At 39.6% G+C, this 22,562-nt stretch overlaps 3 protein-coding genes across 4 annotated transcripts; 2 read left to right on the top strand and 1 right to left on the bottom strand.

Moving 5' to 3' along the window:
* Window positions 1-870: 870 nt before the first annotated feature.
* LOC121179533 (gonadotropin-releasing hormone II receptor-like) lies at window positions 871-5,059 on the bottom strand. The gene is made up of 4 exons (XM_041034428.1): window positions 5,047-5,059; window positions 3,364-3,967; window positions 2,332-2,536; window positions 871-1,394 (listed from the first exon to the last, which is right to left on the bottom strand). Exons 2-4 carry the CDS (start codon window positions 3,910-3,912, stop codon window positions 871-873), a joined length of 1,278 nt encoding a protein of 425 aa, XP_040890362.1. The 5' UTR covers window positions 3,913-3,967; window positions 5,047-5,059.
* A 10,285-nt stretch (window positions 5,060-15,344) lies between these two features.
* LOC121182689 (type-2 ice-structuring protein-like) lies at window positions 15,345-17,030 on the top strand. The gene is made up of 6 exons (XM_041039339.1): window positions 15,345-15,408; window positions 15,575-15,678; window positions 15,879-16,006; window positions 16,186-16,320; window positions 16,411-16,522; window positions 16,814-17,030. Exons 2-6 carry the CDS (start codon window positions 15,624-15,626, stop codon window positions 16,882-16,884), a joined length of 501 nt encoding a protein of 166 aa, XP_040895273.1. The 5' UTR covers window positions 15,345-15,408; window positions 15,575-15,623; the 3' UTR covers window positions 16,885-17,030.
* A 2,343-nt stretch (window positions 17,031-19,373) lies between these two features.
* LOC121182170 (type-2 ice-structuring protein-like) lies at window positions 19,374-21,008 on the top strand. 2 transcript variants are annotated; one of them, XM_041038536.1, is made up of 6 exons: window positions 19,374-19,428; window positions 19,595-19,698; window positions 19,885-20,012; window positions 20,166-20,300; window positions 20,391-20,502; window positions 20,793-21,008. In XM_041038536.1, exons 2-6 carry the CDS (start codon window positions 19,644-19,646, stop codon window positions 20,861-20,863), a joined length of 501 nt encoding a protein of 166 aa, XP_040894470.1. In that variant the 5' UTR covers window positions 19,374-19,428; window positions 19,595-19,643; the 3' UTR covers window positions 20,864-21,008. The 2 variants fall into 2 exon arrangements, with proteins under 2 accessions (XP_040894470.1, XP_040894478.1); XM_041038544.1 differs by having other exon boundaries at window positions 19,377-19,428; window positions 19,888-20,012.
* Window positions 21,009-22,562: the final 1,554 nt, after the last annotated feature.

The raw sequence follows: 22,562 nt of genomic DNA, 5'->3' as shown, positions 1-22,562 counted from the left end.
TGTATAATAAATGTTCCTCAGTAAGACATTTATTAGGTGATTATTTTTAGGTTTTATATATTCCTTCTAAAACTGCATGTTACACCGATCTCCCAGTTGTTACTACTTGTTCTACCTTAAAGGTTCCTCTCATCATCTTCACTGGCTGAATGAGGCGTTATAGCCACTGCACATGAACCTACATGTCTGAATCATTCTTTGTTCTGAACAAAAAATGAAATATCCATCTTTTTTTCCATAGAGCTGAGGAGCTGATGATTTTAAATTAAGTTATTTTTTTTTATCTCTGCCACATATTAATTTGTCACAATTCCAGGGTAGAAATGGCCTTTACATCTGGGCGCTATGAATCATCACTGATTATAGGCAGCCGTGCCCTCAGGGATCCTACTGCTACACATCAGTACAGAGACAGTGTGTTTGCATAAGAGATCTACACACAAATTGCCCAGCACTGCTGTGCAACATGTTTGCGTGCTTAAAATTGCAGCTCTATGTGTGAATTTCTCTGCCCACAGGGCTTGTTGTAATTTTATCTCTCAAAACAACAATTCCCACAGCAACAGATTCACAATAGACACTCATCCCAGTGAATACATTTAATTCAAGGTGACATCAAATTACAATTCACAGAACACCTAAACTTTCCTTTATAAAGCCTCTCCCCTTGTAGGAAACACAAAGTTCTGTCATTTCCAACAGATTTTTGGTCTTTTTGTACAGAAACATATGAGGTAAGCCAAAATGACACAAAGTGTTCAAGCAAAATGGGACCCCACACATTAGACAGACAGTGAATAAATCTGAATAAATAGTATATTTATACAACAGTAGTGAAAACTGTAGTTTCAGGAGTTTTTCGCTCTCTTCTCATATGATGCTATCAGGGCTGGATTGTTTTGGATCTCTTTCTGCATCGTCTGCTGTTAAAAAGCTGCTTCCTGGTGAGGCTGACTCTGCTCTGCTGTGAGCATCGCTGCACAGAATGAACCTCTCCTGGCTGGCAGGGCTCACTTTTCTTTTCAGCGGTAAAGAATTGACAGCACAAGTGAAAGATCCAGTTATAACTGTGTTAGTATCCATGTCAGATGCTGTGGTGCCATTGCAGTAGTACCTCCGGAGCCCCTTTCGAAAGCGAATGGTGAACAGGCCGTAGATGACTGGGTCCAGGCAGGCGTTGACAAGGCCAAAGATGAACAGGATGTGGGTCAGTGAGTGGGAGACCTTCCCCTCCAGGTCATCAGGGAAGAACCAGTACCACAGGCCCAGCAGGTAGTATGGAGTCCAGCAGATAATAAAAGACAAGACAATCACAATACTCATTTTTAGAGTTCTCATCCGGGCTTTGGGGATGTTATTCTTCGAACACCGCAAATGCACTTCATTGGAGGGCACTGGGGGCAGAACAGAAGACAGAAACAAAACAAAGTACACTTTATAAAAGGCTTGGTACCAGCAAACAATAAATGTGCAAAATGTTGCACCAGTATGGCATTTTGGTTTCAGATTTAGTGAAAGAGACAATCAGCCTTCCTTCCTGAAAGTTGTGTGTGATTCATTTGTAGAGTGCTATGGTAGAGGAAAGATGGTCAAAGGCCTTACTACTGGCTTTTCCTTTTGACTTGTATCACCAGATGATACAGCGGTAGCACAAGATTTGCTTTTCGGTTCACCCAAATTACAAAAAAAGTCACTTACCATACAGATAGTTTTAGCTTTATTGGGCCAGGTTTTAAGGTGAGGTGTCTCTGAGATTTCTTCTAACAGCACTGAACTATGATTCAAGCAAAGTAACAGTCTACAATCACGCTAGTAACAGTTTGATCAACAGTTTGAAATAATAACATCACAACATTTCTTTAAAAAACAAAAACAAAACAAAAAAAGGTCCTGTGAATACACAGAATAAACAGATTTATTTAATGAAAACTTTGCATTATGCATTATGAATTATCCAGAGTAAGTTTTAAATGTAATCTTTCATTGCTATGGACACCACAAAATGAGATTCCAGCCACCTAAATTGCAGGAATTCCAGATAGACCGATATATCTCATACACATGCCATGAAGTGAGCGAGAAAATGCTGTAATTTGGGTGAACCAACCCTTTGAGATGATTAAGCTACTGTTGGAAAATCATAAAGTTCTGTCCTAGGGTGCGCTGAAGAGCATAAAGCATTAAATCCCCTGAAAAGCATAGCCCAGCTTTTATAAATGCACTTCTGCCAATAAAAGGCTCCAACATAGTGTGTGGCAGCAGTTATGCTACATTAGTGCTCATTGCTCATATGAACTGATCCACTGAGCTTCAGTCTCAATTTAAACTTACAGCTGTCCTTTTTCAGTCGTTTGGAGATCTCACAGAAGATCCTTGTGTAACAGGTGATCATGATGACCAGCGGCAGCAGGAACAGGCAGGAAAACGTGAACATGTTGTAGGCTGTTTCATGCCAGTGAGTGACGAAACTACCACGTGTTGTACACTGAGTGAAGTCCTCGGGGTGGATGATGGTCACATTGTGAAAAAGGAACATCTAAGGAGGGAAAGGAACAATATTCTAAAAGGCATCTTTGAGCATGTCAAGTAACATCCATTGCCACCCCTAGGTGTCCGGTGGCCATGTCATCAAGGACGTGAAATGTAGCCTGATAGAAAACTTATTTCCCACTTACCACTGTCATGATGTTTTGTCATGCAGATGTTTTCATCTCTTCCTGAGATGCCTTCTAGTTCTGCTACTTGATATCTGTGTCCAGGAAGTGGACCTCTTAAAGCAGTGGTTTCCTATCCTTATGTCCCATAACCCTCAAAGCTACATCTACATTCATCCTCTCCCCATATGTTGCACATTAGCAGTTCAACTAAAAACAGGGAGGGTGGCAGGATAAATTCCTTGTTGGATTTGGTCTCTTCATAGGATTTGTTTATAGTGATAACAGGATTTTTTAAAAGCCACCTTAGCCTTTAAGGTGCTGGTGGGCCCACATGTTCACAGGCTTCACATTTGCGTGTTAACGGTCTAAAATAGACTGTCAAGTTTGGTACTTGCCTCCACAACTTCCCATATGAACAAAAAATGTTAATGTTGGCGAAAAGCTCTTCTTGCTGATCTTAATTGAGACTGAGGTTGGCACGGCAACTGCAGCCATATCTTTTTTGTTACCAGGTTTTTCTATCTTTGGAAAATATTACTTGTGGAACAGATTTTAAATCCCAGGATATAAAATATTCATGTGCTTCTGTGTAAACACAACCACTTGTTGGACAGGACACTTCATGAAAACCTATTTATAGCCTAAACAAATGATAATCAGTCCTGTCCCCCTGACCCATGTAGTTGGCTGACTTATACGACCTTACCTGAGGGACTGACAGCAACATGCTCATGCCCCACGCCACGGACAGCATGACTCTGTTCCTCTTTCCTGCCTTATTGATAGCCAGAGGGTTGAGAATAGCTGACTGCCTATCCAGACTGATCACCACCGTGACAAAGGCGCAGGAGTACATTGCCTGCAGCTTAAGAAACATCAGTAGCCTGCAGGCAAAGTCCCCAGCAAGCCACTGGACTGTGATGTTCCACACTGCATCCACAGGCATCACAATGAAGGTCACCAGCAGATCAGCCACTGTTAGGTTGATTATCAGCACCCTGACATGGGATTTGCGTTTCCCATCACTGTGCGCCGCCCACAGCACAGCCAGGTTGCAAAAGGCCGATGTGGCACAGAGGATGAAGGTAATAATCACTCTGACTTTGGCTGCCGTGGTGAATGTGGGCAGCTGCAGGGCGTCACCTCCCGCTGTCCAGTTGGAAGGTGGAGAAGAGTAGTTGCAGCTGCCGTTCAGTTGATGGTCTGTTGTCAGGTGATACATGGTCACTAAAGAGTCACACAGAGTGGTGTTCATTTTCTGAGGCTGGCAGACGAAGAAACATTATGCTCATCCACCATAAAGAGCAGCCCTGTTAACGGGAGTAAAAGAAAAAGAGGGAATCAGCCAGGTACGAGGTGGATGAGTCAGGGGCTGTGAGGTGGGCGTAGATCATCCAAACATATTGGTGCAACAAGAGAAACACAAACTTCCCATGAATGAATAATACAGCAGCTCATCAAGGGGAAGTAATATGCATATATGGAAGCCTCATTCACATAGCAATTCAGTAAGGTGAAAAGATGGAGCTAACAAGCTGCTGTTTTATTAGTTAGTACTGTAGTGCTCACATCTGCACAGCACCATAGAGCTGTATCCCTGACATTAGATTGATTCTATGAACACAAACACTATGGACTGTCTGGATCCAGGTATTTCAGAGTGACTGATTTTGATATGCAAAGACTCACAGCGTTTAATCACAACTGACCACACAAGCGTGCACAGACTCTCTCTCTTTACTCATTTGTAAATTATGTAAAATTTTGAGATAAGGTGAAAGGAAACAAAAAAGAAATTTAAACAATGAGAAGAAACTCAATATTTTCTGTTACTAAGATAAGATACACCTTTATTAGTCCCACAGTGGGGAAATTGAATCTGTTACAGCAGCAAAGAGGAAAATACAGGCACTCAGAATATACAAAAGATCAAAAATATAATGACTCCAGACTTTAGAAAATAAATACTATAATCAATCCTACAAGATTATTTTTAAAGAGAAATTCCACGCTCATAACATTCAAATGTCTAAAATATGTGGATAGAGGTGGAAACTTACATTAAAAATACATTTTTACTTTTCTGCAGCCACATCACACTGATGTAGATATCCCTACAACTAAAAACAGATGACAGCATTTTATTTTGAAGCGTGTGCCGATTCTCACCACAAAAGTGAGACTGAGCAGCGTAAGAAGACACCCAGCCCATACTTTGAAAGATCTGAACTGCATCCTAATCAGTTCTGTTTACAAAAAGAGTTTGGTGTCCACATCAGCAGAAAGACAAAGAAGAAAATTTCAGCTGAGGTGTGTGGATACTATGCACAGTTCCCTCTCCATGTATCACAGGGAGAATATACTGCAGTTAAAGAAGAATCAAACTTACGTTCATGTGCGGTGGAGGCTGTGGGTTTAGCCTTTTTACGCAGTTCTGGGACCCCAACTATTTAAAACTCACAGCAGGAGCGAAGCCTCGTCGGTGTCAGTGTCCGTGTCTTTTCCATAGGTGAGGTGCTGTAAGTCTGGCAAGGCGGCAGGTTCACCCACACCTGCGGCAGCTCCTCTGCTATCCAGTGCGTCCTGCGCGCTCTGCTGTGCAAGGTGGAGCACCTTTAACTACATATCAGTCAGAGCCGTACGGGAGAAACCTCCGGGGTGTGGTCTGACCTCAGCTGCATATTCACGGACATATTAGAAAAGGAAAGAAAAAAAGAAAAGAAGAATCGATTATGATGATCACCAAAACGCCAATAATATTGTTTTTTTTTCTAAATAAATGCCAGGGGAAAATAAGTTGTAAGAGAACCACAGTAGAAACGTAGTAATTAGCAGCGCAGTTTACAGTTAAATCACAGTTCGGGTGTGATATGTGAAATCCTCCAGTTAAAACTATTACATAAGACATGATTCATAGGATATGACAGAGGAGGCTGAGACTTAGAGCTGCTGAAAAAATAATATACTCGTCGACTGAAAGGCACGAGCATGTCTACAATGCAGAGAATGTGGTATATTTGTCAATAAAGCTTATTCAAATCTAAACGCTTCATCGCCACACATGAGGATGGAGTTAGTTCAGTACTTTGCACCTGACAGCTGGAGCAAATTTCAGTGTGGCGGTAGGTTGGGGCTTCTCATCGGAAGGTTTAAAACCTCTGAACGGATGTAAAGACAAACTTGTCTGTTTTAGGGGCGTTAAATGCAGGGTCAGTCCAGCGCTCCCATTAAAATGGCACATTGTCATTTTTACACTGTGATTAAAGAAACATTACAGACATGAGAGTATATCAGCCTTGTCTCACATCCCATGACAGCGATTAACGTATTTGCACCTCGTGCAAAATGAATTAACTTTAAGCACCAAAAAATATGTCTTTCCTGTGTGGGTCTGTCATATCTTTGCAAATGCATTTTCCTGCCAGAGTTTGCCCTCTGAGAGTCATCTACTTTGTCTAATGAAATGGTTACAGAGATTTAATAAATATGTCTGAGTACATCTAACTACTGGGCTCTGTTTCCATGGTAATGTCTCATTGAAAGTTGAACGCAGGTCGATGCAAGGAGGAGAGGTGACAGGGATTAATTAAAGCAGTCTTTCAACTTTTCACAGCACATTCCTCCTCATCATCCACTCCAGTTTGAGAAATGTGTCTCTATCTGTCCCGTATTTTGGCTTGATGAATTCCTTAAAAGGTTCAATGTCAAGTTGAATTTTCTACTTGGGGGTGGGTAATGTCTAATGTCGCTGGAAGTAAAGCCATTTACTACAAATTCAGTGAACATACCAGCAAAATTACTTTTGGTGTCTGCTGTAAAGGAACATTTTGGTTTGCCTTTCTTTGCAAACAAAAAAACATGGCAATCTTTTACTCAGATCTTTTTGATCCTGAATCACTTCTTTTGGTTCAAAAGCTTTATTGTATCATAGGAAGGACAGCTGTTGTCATTTTTCTGTTGTCAATCCACAAAGGCCAGTGCTGGACTGTGATCTCATTTGGCTGAGTAATCGGTTACGTGCCCTGAGGCCGGGTGGTCTGTTGCAGTCAGCAGCATCTAACAGACAGACAAAACCTTGATTTCATTGTGAGGGATCCCAACATAGCAGGTTCTGAACCGCTGTTATACAGCAAGATCAATATCTAGTATATACAGAGTGACTAGTACTGTTTGCACTGTTTCTCTCAACGGAGAGGCAACATCCTCTGAATCATTTGCGGATTTGTACCTGCACAGAAATGTATGGACTTGGAGTGTTTGCAGAGAGATGGAGGTTGGGAGACAAATCTCGAGGCTGAGTCAAAGGAAACATTGCCTCTGCTCTCAACATAATTGAAGTACTCTGGTAGAACAAGTGTGGTTGGATTGTGCAAGTACAGTATCTTGGGTTGAGGCCTTGTGAGAGAAATGTGTTCTTTAGGCTAGTTGTTCAGTATAGAACAGGCAGTAATCATCTGAATCACTGGAAGGCCTCAGTTTGAACCAAATGGTTTTTCATACCTACCAAACTTCACGTGATGCCATTCATTCACAATACATCAAGCAGAGAGGACAAACACACCAGTTAAACAGGCAAATCACAACTGCTGTTTGAGAGATGTGTGTGAGATCTACTGTCTGCTAACTCTGCATGCAGCCGGCTTAAACCTTTCTCTTGGTAAATGTGCAGCAAAAACAGGTCGCACTTATAGTGTAGCTGCATAGAAAACAAAATTCAACATTTCAGTTCTAAAAAACATTTCCAGACTACTAATCTATTGGCAAGGGGACCCGCAAAGAAATACTTGGTCCCCCTTCCTTTGCGATGTCCTTGTATGCATGTTGCAGGATCTGTTGTGATTTACTGCGATGGATTAATTTCCCTGGTTCCAGTTTAGGATAGATTGTTGGTGTCAAAGTCATGGCCAGGAAGGAAGGGAACATGATGACCGAGAACATGTTGTTATTTTTCAGCCCAGTCTTCCTGCTCCAGCTCTTGAAGGGAAGCCGAATCACAACACAGCTCAGTACTTGCAATTAACTCTCAACTGTGTTCCTAAATTTAAAAAAAGAAAAAGAAAGGAGAGCTGTCAAAGCATTTGTTGTTGTTAAAATTAGATGGAAGAAAAGCAAATAAGCATTTAATAAAGTTAAGTGGTCATTTGTCAAGAAGAGGTGTGCTTTCTATAATTTCGTTGTATTCTGGTACAATGACAATAAAGGCTTCTGATTTTAACATGTGATCATATTTATCTAATACTGTCATTCCTAATGGTAACATGAACACTGACTACCCACAATTCTTTATTTCCAACAATCTGCTGACCAGCTACAGTTTTGCACTTGCTTTTCTACTCAAGCTCATGAGCGACAGTGATAATTACAGTCTTTCGTAATAATAGCAGAGAGAGACAATATGATGGCGAAGGACACTTTTGGTGCTGTTTTTACATGACAGGATCATTTTTCAGGTTACAGTAGCTGGACTGGTACACATCATAAGCCCTTTTAAACTAAAGCCACATTTGAGCAGGTTATTGTGTCTGTGTGGTTACTATATTTGCTCAGTAGCAATGTGGTCTGCCTTTGTACCACTGCACCATTTTTTAGTGGTAATGAAATTCAGTCTCAAGAGCTCTCAGTCTCAAATGCCCTGATGCTGGTTGATTAGGCATTTAATGGAAGCTTTCTTTCTGCTTATTCCACATCTGCAAAGTTTAATAGAGTTGTGTGTATCTGCTGGATGGTTTTTTATAGCTCTTTATCAAAGCTGTCAAACAAAGAGATAATGAACATCGTCGAAGGAGGTGTTGAGGAAGCATTATGCTTGAAAATACAGCATCCTGACCCACTGCACTGTCACAGTGTTGGTCCTAATGTAAAGGTTTTGTGCCTATAAAACATTAGTCATAAATGTTAGTCATAAAAAAAATGCATAGTTTACAGCAACAACATGTATAAGACTGCCTTGGCCAGCCAAATACGTAAAACATGAAAAAAAGTCAATCCTGTGAAAAGATTATTATTAATCACTGTTTACCAGTTTTTAAACTCTTTTGAACTTTATTTATTCTAATTGAACTTCTTCTTGTGGCGTACTCCTCCTATGATAAATAAACATATTTTTGTCTCCAAAAACAAATCTACACAGTTCCCTTCTGGAACAAATTCTATACCTCCTTGTTAAACTCTCCACCTGCTTGGTCAGCCTGCTCAGGAACAATACATCACACATGACACATCATTAACATTTTCAAGAGACCAACATTTGCATTCATTTGGATCCAGTCTTCTCCCCTTTCAGCTTTGTTTTGGTCTTCATGAATGCCTGTGTCCACCAATTTGTCACTAACTTTGTCCAGCTGCTGCTTGGTGCTGGTCAGGAATCATATAGCGGGTTATTTGAGCTTGTTCTCTGAAAACAGCTAGGTGCATCTATACGACATAGATGAGAGTGGTGAGAGTGAACCAAAACAGTAAAGTTTCAGGCTCCTAAACCGAAACAATGCACTGAAACATGCTAAAACACTCTGTAGTGCTGAAAAGTCCAGCAGAGTCAGGTGACAATTCTCTGTGGGTTTTTCACCTTGAGTGACACCTTGTACATGAATATATCCTTGGGTGCTTTGCTAAAATGCGTCTTGGCAGTTTTAAGTCCTGCACAAAGTTTTAACTCACTGTGTTATGTAGCGCTTTAGGAATCCATCTCAGAATTGATAATCCTGTCAAAAGTATTGGAAAATAACAGGGAACCAACTAAAATACAATGGTCCAGTGCCCGTTGTCCATGATAGAGAAACATAGACTGACCTGTATTTTGCCCAGTGAAAGAATTTTATAATATATTCAATTCTGTGAAATGACAGTGGAAATACAGCCCTGTCTGACGCATGTAAACATCTTGATTGAACTAATTTCACAGTCAGTGAAAGGCTAATCAGTAGCACATATGAATGTGCAATGCATGACTCCCTGCTGCACACATGCCCGCCGAGCTGACACTTTACGGTCTCAACTAGACCAGCATGTAATTTCTTGAACTGGAGTAATATCCTTCATCATATGTGTATTTGTTGTGAGAATGGGAATGGTATCAATCTTTTTGACAGTCAGCAAGATAACAAATAAGAATATTTCCCAAAATGTCAAACTATGCCTTTGATGTGCCAGTAAATTTCCTTTTTTCTTATGTGTTTTCACAGATGAACCTCAAGCAGCAGCCTTTCCTCCATGTTTGTTTTCATTTTATTATCCCTATATTTAATTTCAGGCCATATGCTATCCTTGCTAGGTCATGCAAATAAAAATAATTTAAAAAAAAAAAGAAATCAGGTTTTTGCTGAATACAAATTTGGAGAAAATACGAGAAGTTCATATGACAGCTTACTGTGTTTTGTGTCCAGTATAATCCTGCTGTTTGTCCCCCTGTTGTTACTCCCATTGGTTTCATTTGATGAAAAATTAGGCAAGAATCAATCTGCACCACATGGCTCCTAAAGATTTCAGCAGGATATGTGTGTGTGTGTGTGTGTGTGTCTGTGTCTGTGTAGTTCGTAGTTAACGTGAAAGTGTGCACCATCATTTGTAGAACAACGATTTGCATACAAATAGAAATGGACAATGTAAAATTCACTGCAGATTTATTTCATCCTTGTCCAGGAAAAGATTCCAGCGAAATATCTATGCATGGATCAATAGATATTCATGTGGCTGCTTAAATCTGAAATATTGCACACTCAAAATGCATTGCAAGCAGCATGACAGTTGTTATCTAAACAGTTTCGTAGCTGTGCAGTTCGAGGGTGCTTCAGTGAGATGGCAGATTTGAAAGTGTCACATTTAAAGCAAAAACCCCCAGCAACAGTTGCAGCAGCCGGGTACACTGGTCAGGGTCAAACAAGGCCAAGCAGCTGCTGTGTTTATCTCAAGTTTTGGTGCTGTGAAGCTTCAGGGCTGAGCCAGGAAGTCTCTGTGTACGCTTGAAAATCCATCACCATATGGTTCGTCTTAGCTCTCTCTGCCAAGCTGTGCAGATTGCACCTTCATCCATTCCAGATTCATAGATATTCCTTACTAATTCACATAAAGATATAAATGAAAATTGAAAAAGGCACAGATAATATTCAAATCAGTCTGCATGTGTGAGAGGAAATGGAAAACCATGTTGCTAATTAACGCAGGTAATCCACACTACATACATTTTTTTGAGCTGTGCATTTCCATGTTCTGACATAGTTATTGTGGTAACATGCTACATTTAACCCACATATTCCTACTAAACACCCACCATAATACTGTGTTCATCCTGAGCTCTGTCTTTAAGCGCCGATAATGTCTTCAGATTTTCAACATTTGCAGCTCAGTGGAAAAGGCAGTCATGTGAAACTGATGAATTTGAAATATCAGGTTCAACAAGCATCTGATTACATCGTGGTGGAGCAGGCAGACTGGCTTTTAACTAATTGGTGCTGAGTAGTACACTGGATGACATCATGGGGTAGATCACCATTAAAAACATGATCACATGTATCCTCACCCTTGGTTGCCTTAAACTGAATGGGTGACTTGCATGCATTAACAGGCTGAGGCTATATGCAAAACTAAAGGGACAAAGGGCAGAATGTGGAATATTCAGTGCAAGGTCATGTGCAGTGACAAGGGTGTACAGTATGAAAAACAAGCAATACAAATATAGAAATACTCAACGGTGCAGACGTACAGTACGTCATGGAGTGATTCATGTTAAAACGCCATACCGCATGCTATCGGAGCCTCGGTGACATGAGCAAAAATGAAATGTTCCTTTTTTCCTCGACATTAGTTTGTTCTATTAGGAACTCAAACACATTTTAGTCATATTTTTAAATGAAATGAACATTTGTAATATATTAGATAAAAATTATGTGTACCACCAGGGAAATAATGTTAATGATTACCTGCGAAATGTAGGCTCATCAGTTGTATGCAGGACCTGCCGTGGCCATCGTCATGGGACAACAGCAGCATCTGGTCAGAAAAGAGACTGGAAAGCAACTGAAAAATTGAGGGTTTTTTTTAGTATTTATGAGATGATTAGTAACACTGCTGGTATTTCCAGTAAGTGGTGAAGGGTTAGAAGAAAGGTGAGTGACGCAGGCAAAGATAAAGGTAAGTGAAGAAAGTTGAGCTGAGGGATTTATCTGGTGATGTTTCTGACAAAAGTGTGTGCGTTGTTGCTTGCTTAGGTGAGGCCGCTGATGAAGCTTGTCTGGTTTGTTTGGTGGGTTAGACCTCATGTTGCCAGTTCTTTCTGGCCACTTGGTGAATATAAGCCCCATATTTTCTATTCTTGTAGCTCTGTTTTGGTCTCCACCAGCTGCTTATGGAAATTTCTGGCTCTTTAGCTGCTAAATGCTTTGCTATGTTCACCACCACAGGAAGGTAGAGATTTTTAGAGTTTTATTTGTTCAAAACAGTCACTGCGACTGAAAAAGATGCTGATGAGAGTGGTGAGAATGAACCAAAACAATCTACTGTTTAACAAGTAGTAAATGTAAAGGCCATCTGAAAATTGACATAACTATTTTGTCATTCAGTCAGTACTTGATGTAAAACTGATGAAATTTCTCGTTAAGTGAAAGATACTGTTGATCTGCTCTTACTCATAAATAGCCAAATATGAGTCAGCGAAGTGATGAGAAGTTGCACAGTTTACCCATCATTCAGTGTCCATGGCAACATCAATAAAAATTTAAAACACGTTTGGCTACAAATAATATTAAAACTACATACATAAAGTATTATATAACCAATTACTGTTTCTAGGGTTTTTAGAACTGCATCAAACTGTAGTGTGTTTCTTTTATGCACAACAGAAAAAGAAATCAAGACCTAAAGATGATACAGATTTGTTTGACAAAAAAACCTATGTTTAAAAAGAAAGAGGTTACACAGACATCTTGGAAACACAGCAGGTCAAACAGTCTTAACATTTTCTGGTGCACATGTATTTGTTCTGGTGTCTAAGACAGTTTGTTACATAATCAGACCTCCTATAAAGGGTCACTGCATTACTGACAGCAAGTGCAACAAGTGAAAGTGCAGAAAAAGTGCAAATACAAAAAGTGCAAAGTGCAAAAAGTGTTTGCACAGAAATCAATTGGTTTGAATGACTGACCAGTGACATGTCCAAAACCACTTGACATTTGTCTCTTTCCTTGTTGCCATAACCTTGTAATTTATTTCTACAAGCAGCAGATAACGAGGGAGGCTACATGAATGCTGGAGGTGATTGAGCAGAATTCAGTCTGATTAAAAGTAAATTCTGGAAAAGTGAAAACACTGCTTTAGTGATCTAGGTCCACTAGAGGGCGCTTTGCTTCTGTCATGTTAAATTGCTTAAATCAGTTGCTTTGGAGGCCTTGTACTGAGCTCTTTATTAAATACATTTATCTCAAGGGTCTGGCTTGATCATGTTCTCCAGAGTCATTGTCCATTTTGTGGAAATAGTTGGTAAAGCAGTGCACACACTGTATGAAACCTTCTTCTACTCTTAACATACACGACTGAACTGAACAAAACCAAATTAGCACCAAAAGCAGTAAAGACTGTAACTCTGATGTTTCCCAAAGTGATGAGAAAATTACAGGAAATTTTCCTGCTGTCTCTGTTGTTAAATCAAATGTTAGTTAGTCTTCACTGCTGAATATGGCCTCCACTGTGCTGTGTAACAGTTGAGACGTTCAGTACATGTGTTACTCACATTAACGATGGCTCTGATCTACTTAAATGTCCCAGGAAGACACAGTAAGACCACGATGACCTGCATTTTTGATGTACCAAATTTTCAGCTTTGAATTTTAGCCTTTTCTTTGGAACTGATTTCTTTCTTCTTCCTGTTGCTCCTCATTCTCTCTCCTCCTCCTCCTCTACATCACCTGTCTCTCACTTTTATCTCTCCTCTCTCTGTCCTTTTCTCTCTGCTTTTCTCTGTCATTCTCTTTATTTCATCTCCCTAATCTCTCCTTTCCCCTCCTTAACCATTGTATCTTTCTTACTCTTCTCCAACCTCTGCTTTCTTTTTTCCTCCTCCCTCCTTTGTCTTTCAGTGTCCTCCCTGATTTTCTTTCTCTTCCTCTCCTCCTTCTTCTTCTGTCCAGTTTGTCTATATGGTAACACTATAATATACATGTGTGAATGTAGTCCAGATGCACAACCAGATGTCTGATGTCCTCGTCCGCACTGAAACAAGCTGTTCTGTGAATTTGTCAGAAGTTCACTGATTTTTCTACACACTCTCAGGTCAATATGTTTGTCACTGTCACACAAAAAATACACAAATGATTCGACATTGTTCCAATGTCATAGTTTCTTTCCTGTTTAAATGAGACCAAAAAGTGTATCAGACAAATATTTTGACAAAATGAACACTGGTCATATATCAGAGAAAGAGTATATGTACCAACAGAGAAATTATGTGAATGATTTCTTGAGAAATATAAGTTCAACATCTGTGTTCAGGACCTGCCAAGGCCACCATGATACATAAAGTATTATTTAGCCCTTCAGTTGCAGTTTCTAGGGCTTTTAGAATTGAATTTAACTGTAGTGTGTTTCAATTATGCACAACAGAAACGGAAAAAGAAATCAAGGCCTACAGATGATATAGATTTGTTGAAGAAACTATGTTTAAAAAGAAATTAGTTACTAAGGTGTCTAAGATAGATTGCCACGTAATCAGACCTCCTATAAAGGGCCACTGCATTACTGGCAGCAAGTGCAATGGCATTGGTAGAAGTTGATATACAAAAAGTGTTTGCACAGAAATCAATTTGTTTGAATAACTGACTTTTGTCTCTTTCTTTGTTGACATAACCTTATAATTCATTTTTACAAGCAGCAGATAACGAAGGAGGCTACATGAATACTGGAAGTGATTGAGCAGAGTTCAGTTCGGTTAAAAGTAAATTCTGCTCCACTCCTTGTATCATGGTTAAAGTTTACAGATCATAGAAAATTTGAAAATATTTGAGAAGTTAAGGGATAATAAGGGATTAGAGTTCATACACAGGCCCAGTGAGACTAAAAGCATTGATGTCCTACAAGAGAACAAATGCTTTATAGCAGGTTTATCTTCTAGCTTCTTTCTCTCTGCAGTCCCTGGACAGGTGGAATAATAAACATTTCTCAGTAGCAGAGTGTGGAGAGTGACTCTAACCGGAAAAAATATGGCAGTTTCTGCCGTGTTGATAATCTGCCATATTGATGGTGGGTTTATTGACGACCTGTTAACAGAACATCATGCATCCCTGCTTTAAAATTGAGCATCTGCTGCAACAATAATGGAATTATGATGTGTCACATTTTCAGTGACTCCTCGTGCCCTGTGGACGGGGACACTGTCCTCCTGTTTCTCCACTCATTTTTCAGGTGTTTCCTTTCATTTGTCACCCGTCTGTATAATACCATGTCAGGCACATGTAAAATGGTTTCAAATATCAGTTATTTTATACATTGTGATTTCATCAAAATAAAAATGATTTACTCCAGTTGTAAAGTCAGTGTGCATAGCCCTCACTGGAGCTGTCATGAGTCAGGTTACCGGGAATCATTTGCCCACAATATTTACACTTGAAGTTACATTTGTCATGTGCTGCCCTTTGGTTTGTTGATGTTGATTTAAAAAAATCAATGAATGTACAATTAAATAATATTGTGAGCAGTCAGTAAGTGTATATAAGAACAGGTCTTTCTCTCACTCAGTATCTCCACAGGAAGTCACAGTATTCCTCCTGTAGGTTTACTACGACTCTCTCCTCTCTCCACCTGTTTTCATCTGCTCTGTTCTCTCCACATCTTGTCTCCTCCATCTTGTAGAGTGTCACAGTCACTACACCTGTTCTGCTCACATCAGCTGACATTATGATTATGTGTAACTCACCTGTCTTTCCTTGTTAAAGGTTAAAGGTTAACATACTCTTCAACATCTGCATCATCTCCACCACGAGGATGCTGACTGCGACGCTACTTGTTTGTGCCATGATGGCTCTGACTGGAGCTAATGGTGAGTGCTTGGGTTTTCTCTCTCTCTCTCTCTCTCTCTCTCTCTCTCTCTCTCTCTCTCTCTCTCTCTCTCTCTCTCTCTCTCTCTCTCTCTCTCTCTGTGCATGTGCACATATTTCTTTTCATGGAGAAAACAAAGTCCTTCACAGAGCAGTGAATTGATACTGATACTTCACTCTCTCTTCTCTGTTTGTATTCAAGAAGACCCCTCTATCAACAGCACTTCATTGATCATCAACAGAGATGAGTCTTGTCCCAGTAACTGGAAGAAGTTTAATGATCGCTGTTTCAACTTTGTTCCAAGAAGCTTGAGTTGGGCCACGGCTGAGGTAATCAGGATGATTTCAACTTATGCACAACTTCTCTGGTGGTGTTGACGAGCACATTTGGTTCATTGTCGTCTTCTTCTGAATTAGTTTGTTCCCAGTGATCATGATTCTATTTCTTGCCAACACCACTCTGTCTGTCTGTCTGTGTCTGTCTGTCTGTCTGTCTGTCTGTGTCTCAGAAAAACTGTCAGTCCATGGATGCAAACCTTGCATCAGTACACAGCATTGAGGAGTACCATTTCATTCAGAGTGTGATACAGGACAACACTGCACAGGATCAAGAAACATGGGTTGGAGCTTCAGATTGCCAAGAGGTAATTTATTATTACACAAAGTCTAACAGCACTGACATAAAGAGCATTTGAATCTTCATGAATTAATTATGCATCTGTTCTCTTGTCTAGGAAAATGTTTGGTTGTGGAGTGATGGTTCAGTTTTCAAATTCAGTAACTGGTGTCAAGGACAGCCTGATGATACTGAGAACAGACAGCGCTGTTTACAGATTAATTATGGAGGTAAATCACAACATATCTCTGTTCAGACTAACTCTTTCATGATCAGATGTTTCAAAAAAAAAAAATTCTCAAAAATCTCAAACATTTTAATTCAAATCTCAATATCAGAGTATGGAGAGAATCATACTGGTATCGTAATGATTGTGAACAACTTCTACCAGTAACTGGTAACAGAACAGGCCTGTGTCTTAACTGTGCATGTCTGTGTGTGTAGATATGTGAGCGTGGTCTCATTAGACAGTATCTGGTTTGTGTACCGTCGACTGAACTCAGTGTTTTTGGTGTTTACAGATGGCAAATGCTGGGATGATAACGGCTGCTCCAATTTACGTCCATCGATCTGTGCCAGAAAGGCCCAATAAATCCTGATGTGACACAGAGATATGCATCCAGTGCACACACACATACACATTTGGTGGAGGAGTGATTGTGTGAATGTTGCACTGTCGTCTGTGTTTTTATCAACTGTGTCATTTATTCAAAATTAAAAGATTCAAGCATAAAACAAGGTGTTCTGTGAATTTATAAGAATCTGGTCTTCTGGGTGTAAATGTCTTGCATCTCACACACTCTCAGGTCTGAAATCACAGTCCCCCCTCATCACCTCTAACAGTTTGGTGGAAATAGTTGGTAAAGCAGTGCACACACTGTATGAAACCTGCTTCTACTCTTAACATACACGACTGAACTGAACAAAACCAAATTAGCACCAAAAGCAGTAAAGACTGTAACTCTGATGTTTCCCAAAGTGATGAGAAAATTACAGGAAATTTTCCTGCTGTCTCTGTTGTTGAATCAAATGTTAGTTAGTCTTCACTGCTGAATATGGCCTCCACTGTGCTGTGTAACAGTTCAAACGTTCAGTACATGTGTTACTCACATTAACGATGGCTCTGATCTACTTAAATGTCCCAGGAAGACACAGTAAGACCACGATGACCTGCATTTTTGATGTACCAAATTTTCAGCTTTGAATTTTAGCCTTTTCTTTGGAACTGATTTCTTTCTTCTTCCTGTTGCTCCTCATTCTCTCTCCTCCTCCTCCATCACCTGTCTCTCACTTTTATCTCTCCTCTCTCTGTCCTTTTCTCTCTGCTTTTCTCTGTCATTCTCTTTATTTCATCTCCCTAATCTCTCCTTTCCCCTCCTTAACCATTGTATCTTTCTTACTCTTCTCCAACCTCTGCTTTCTTTTTTCCTCCTCCCTCCTTTGTCTTTCAGTGTCCTCCCTGATTTTCTTTCTCTTCCTCTCCTCCTTCTTCTTCTGTCCAGTTTGTCTATATGGTAACACTATAATATACATGTGTGAATGTAGTCCAGATGCACAACCAGATGTCTGATGTCCTCGTCCGCACTGAAACAAGCTGTTCTGTGAATTTGTCAGAAGTTCACTGATTTTTCTACACACTCTCAGGTCAATATGTTTGTCACTGTCACACAAAAAATACACAAATGATTCGACATTTTTCCAATGTCATAGTTTCTTTCCTGTTTAAATGAGACCAAAAAGTGTATCAGACAAATATTTTGACAAAATGAACACTGGTCATATATCAGAGAAAGCGTATATGTACCAACAGAGAAATTATGTGAATGATTTCTTGAGAAATATAAGTTCAACATCTGTGTTCAGGACCTGCCAAGGCCACCATGATACATAAAGTATTATTTAGCCCTTCAGTTGCAGTTTCTAGGGCTTTTAGAATTGAATTTAACTGTAGTGTGTTTCAATTATGCACAATAGAAATTGAAAAAGAAATCAAGGCCTACAGATGATATAGATTTGTTAAAGAAACTATGTTTAAAAAGAAATTAGTTACTAAGGTGTCTAAGATAGATTGTCACGTAATCAGACCTCCTATAAAGGGTCACTGCATTACTGGCAGCAAGTGCAACGACATTGGTAGAAGTTGATATACAAAAAGTGTTTGCACAGAAATCAATTTGTTTGAATAACTGACTTTTGTCTCTTTCTTTGTTGACATAACCTTATAATTCATTTTTACAAGCAGCAGATAACGAAGGAGGCTACATGAATACTGGAAGTGATTGAGCAGAGTTCAGTTCGGTTAAAAGTAAATTCTGCTCCACTCCTTGTATCATGGTTAAAGTTTACAGATCATAGAAAATTTGAAAATATTTGAGAAGTTAAGGGATAATAAGGGATTAGAGTTCATACACAGGCCCAGTGAGACTAAAAGCATTGATGTCCTACAAGAGAACAAATGCTTTATAGCAGGTTTATCTTCTAGCTTCTTTCTCTCTGCAGTCCCTGGACAGGTGGAATAATAAACATTTCTCAGTAGCAGAGTGTGGAGAGTGACTCTAACCGGAAAAAATATGGCAGTTTCTGCCGTGTTGATAATCTGCCATATTGATGGTGGGTTTATTGACGACCTATTAACAGAACATCATGCATCCCTGCTTTAAAATTGAGCATCTGCTGCAACAATAATGGAATTATGATGTGTCACATTTTCAGTGACTCCTCGTGCCCTGTGGACGGGGACACTGTCCTCCTGTTTCTCCACTCATTTTTCAGGTGTTTCCTTTCATTTGTCACCCGTCTGTATAATACCATGTCAGGCACATGTAAAATGGTTTCAAATATCAGTTATTTTATACATTGTGATTTCATCAAAATAAAAATGATTTACTCCAGTTGTAAAGTCAGTGTGCATAGCCCTCACTGGAGCTGTCATGAGTCAGGTTACCGGGAATCATTTGCCCACAATATTTACACTTGAAGTTACATTTGTTATGTGCTGCCCTTTGGTTTGTTGATGTTGATTTAAAAAAATCAATGAATGTACAATTAAATAATATTGTGAGCAGTCAGTAAGTGTATATAAGAACAGGTCTTTCTCTCACTCAGTATCTCCACAGGAAGTCACAGTATTCCTCCTGTAGGTTTACTACGACTCTCTCCTCTCTCCACCTGTTTTCATCTGCTCTGTTCTCTCCACATCTTGTCTCCTCCATCTTGTAGAGTGTCACAGTCACTACACCTGTTCTGCTCACATCAGCTGACATTATGATTATGTGTAACTCACCTGTCTTTCCTTGTTAAAGGTTAAAGGTTAACATACTCTTCAACATCTGCATCATCTCCACCACGAGGATGCTGACTGCGACGCTACTTGTTTGTGCCATGATGGCTCTGACTGGAGCTAATGGTGAGTGCTTGGGTTTTCTCTCTCTCTCTCTCTCTCTCTCTCTCTCTCTCTCTCTCTCTCTCTCTCTCTCTCTCTCTCTCTCTCTGTGCATGTGCACATATTTCTTTTCATGGAGAAAACAAAGTCCTTCACAGAGCAGTGAATTGATACTGATACTTCACTCTCTCTTCTCTGTTTGTATTCAAGAAGACCCCTCTATCAACAGCACTTCATTGATCATCAACAGAGATGAGTCTTGTCCCAGTAACTGGAAGAAGTTTAATGATCGCTGTTTCAACTTTGTTCCAAGAAGCTTGAGTTGGGCCACGGCTGAGGTAATCAGGATGATTTCAACTCATGCACAACTTCTCTGGTGGTGTTGACGAGCACATTTGGTTCATTGTCGTCTTCTTCTGAATTAGTTTGTTCCCAGTGATCATGATTCTATTTCTTGCCAACACCACTCTGTCTGTCTGTCTGTGTCTCAGAAAAACTGTCAGTCCATGGATGCAAACCTTGCATCAGTACACAGCATTGAGGAGTACCATTTCATTCAGAGTGTGATACAGGACAACACTGCACAGGATCAAGAAACATGGGTTGGAGCTTCAGATTGCCAAGAGGTAATTTATTATTACACAAAGTCTAACAGCACTGACATAAAGAGCATTTGAATCTTCATGAATTAATTATGCATCTGTTCTCTTGTCTAGGAAAATGTTTGGTTGTGGAGTGATGGTTCAGTTTTCAAATTCAGTAACTGGTGTCAAGGACAGCCTGATGATACTGAGAACAGACAGCGCTGTTTACAGATTAATTATGGAGGTAAATCACAACATATCTCTGTTCAGACTAACTCTTTCATGATCAGATGTTTCAAAAAAAAAAATTCTCAAAAATCTCAAACATTTTAATTCAAATCTCAATATCAGAGTATGGAGAGAATCATACTGGTATCGTAACGACTGTGAACAACTTCTACCAGTAACTGGTAAAAAAACAGGCCTGTGTCTTAACTGTGCATGTCTGTGTGTGTAGATATGTGAGCGTGGTCTCATTAGACAGTATCTGGTTTGTGTACCGTCGACTGAACTCAGTGTTTTTGGTGTTTACAGATGGCAAATGCTGGGATGATAACGGCTGCTCCAATTTACGTCCATCGATCTGTGCCAGAAAGGCCCAATAAATCCTGATGTGACACAGAGATATGCATCCAGTGCACACACACACATACACATTTGGTGGAGGAGTGATTGTGTGAATGTTGCACTGTCGTCTGTGTTTGTATCAACTGTGTCATTTATTCAAAATTAAAAGATTCAAGCATAAAACAAGGTGTTCTGTGAATTTATAAGAAGTCCTCTGGTCTTCTGGGTGTAAATGTCTTGCATCTCACACACTCTCAGGTCTGAAATCACAGTCCCCCCTCATCACCTCTAACAGTTTGGTGGAAATAGTTGGTAAAGCAGTGCACACACTGTATGAAACCTGCTTCTACTCTTAACATACACGACTGAACTGAACAAAACCAAATTAGCACCAAAAGCAGTAAAGACTGTAACTCTGATGTTTCCCAAAGTGATGAGAAAATTACAGGAAATTTTCCTGCTGTCTCTGTTGTTAAATCAAATGTTAGTTAGTCTTCACTGCTGAATATGGCCTCCACTGTGCTGTGTAACAGTTGAGACGTTCAGTACATGTGTTACTCACATTAACGATGGCTCTGATCTACTTAAATGTCCCAGGAAGACACAGTAAGACCACGATGACCTGCATTTTTGATGTACCAAATTTTCAGCTTTGAATTTTAGCCTTTTCCTTGGAACTGATTTCTTTCTTCTTCCTGTTGCTCCTCATTCTCTCTCCTCCTCCTCTACATCACCTGTCTCTCACTTTTATCTCTCCCCTCTCTGTCTTTTTCTCTCTGCTTTTCTCTGTCATTCTCTTTATTTCATCTCCCTAATCTCTCCTTTCCCCTCCTTAACCATTTTATCCTTCTTACTCTTCTCCAACCTCTGCTTTCTTTTTTCAATATGTTTGTCACTGTCACACAAAAAATACACAAATGATTCGACATTGTTCCAATGTCATAGTTTCTTTCCTGTTTAACTGAGACCAAAAAGTGTATCAGACAAATATTTTGACAAAATGAACACTGGTCATATATCAGAGAAAGAGTATATGTACCAACAGAGAAATTATGTGAATGATTTCTTGAGGAAATATAAGTTCAACATCTGTGTTCAGGACCTGCCAAGGCCACCATGATACATAAAGTATTATTTAGCCCTTCAGTTGCAGTTTCTAGGGCTTTTAGAATTGAATTTAACTGTAGTGTGTTTCAATTATGCACAACAGAAACGGAAAAAGAAATCAAGGCCTACAGATGATATAGATTTGTTGAAGAAACTATGTTTAAAAAGAAATTAGTTACTAAGGTGTCTAAGATAGATTGTCACGTAATCAGACCTCCTATAAAGGGTCACTGCATTACTGGCAGCAAGTGCAACGACATTGGTAGAAGTTGTTATACAAAAAGTGTTTGCACAGAAATCAATTTGTTTGAATAACTGACTTTAGTCTCTTTCTTTGTTGACATAACCTTATAATTTATTTTTACAAGCAGCAGATAACGAAGGAGGCTACATGAATACTGGAAGTGATTGAGCAGAGTTCAGTCCGGTTAAAAGTAAATTCTGCTCCACTCCTTGTATCATGGTTAAAGTTTACAGATCATAGAAAATTTGAAAATATTTGAGAAGTTAAGGGATAATAAGGGATTAGAGTTCATACACAGGCCCAGTGAGACTAAAAGCACTGATATCCTACAAGAGAAGAAATGCTTTAAAGCAGGTTTATCGTCTAGCTTCATTCTCTCTGCAGTC

This window comes from Toxotes jaculatrix, chromosome 1, assembly GCF_017976425.1.
Source record: "Toxotes jaculatrix isolate fToxJac2 chromosome 1, fToxJac2.pri, whole genome shotgun sequence".
NCBI classification, from domain to species: domain Eukaryota; kingdom Metazoa; phylum Chordata; class Actinopteri; family Toxotidae; genus Toxotes; species Toxotes jaculatrix.
The sequence above is the reverse complement of the archived record's forward strand: the minus strand, read 5'-3'. Positions and strand labels throughout refer to the sequence as shown.

Excerpts from the sequence above, each read along its gene's own strand:
- LOC121182689 (XM_041039339.1), top strand. The coding sequence starts at position 15,624 with ATGCTGACTGCGACGCTACTTGTTTGTGCCATGATGGCTCTGACTGGA. Across the intron at positions 15,679-15,878 it reads GGCTCTGACTGGAGCTAATG|AAGACCCCTCTATCAACAGC; the intron begins GTGAGTGCTTGG and ends TTTGTATTCAAG. Across the intron at positions 16,007-16,185 it reads TGAGTTGGGCCACGGCTGAG|AAAAACTGTCAGTCCATGGA; the intron begins GTAATCAGGATG and ends TCTGTGTCTCAG.
- LOC121179533 (XM_041034428.1), bottom strand. The coding sequence starts at position 3,912 with ATGAACACCACTCTGTGTGACTCTTTAGTGACCATGTATCACCTGACA. Across the intron at positions 2,537-3,363 it reads TGTTGCTGTCAGTCCCTCAG|ATGTTCCTTTTTCACAATGT; the intron begins GTAAGGTCGTAT and ends TTCCCTCCTTAG. Across the intron at positions 1,395-2,331 it reads ACGACTGAAAAAGGACAGCT|TGCCCTCCAATGAAGTGCAT; the intron begins GTAAGTTTAAAT and ends TTCTGCCCCCAG.
- LOC121182170 (XM_041038536.1), top strand. The coding sequence starts at position 19,644 with ATGCTGACTGCGACGCTACTTGTTTGTGCCATGATGGCTCTGACTGGA. Across the intron at positions 19,699-19,884 it reads GGCTCTGACTGGAGCTAATG|AAGACCCCTCTATCAACAGC; the intron begins GTGAGTGCTTGG and ends TTTGTATTCAAG. Across the intron at positions 20,013-20,165 it reads TGAGTTGGGCCACGGCTGAG|AAAAACTGTCAGTCCATGGA; the intron begins GTAATCAGGATG and ends TCTGTGTCTCAG.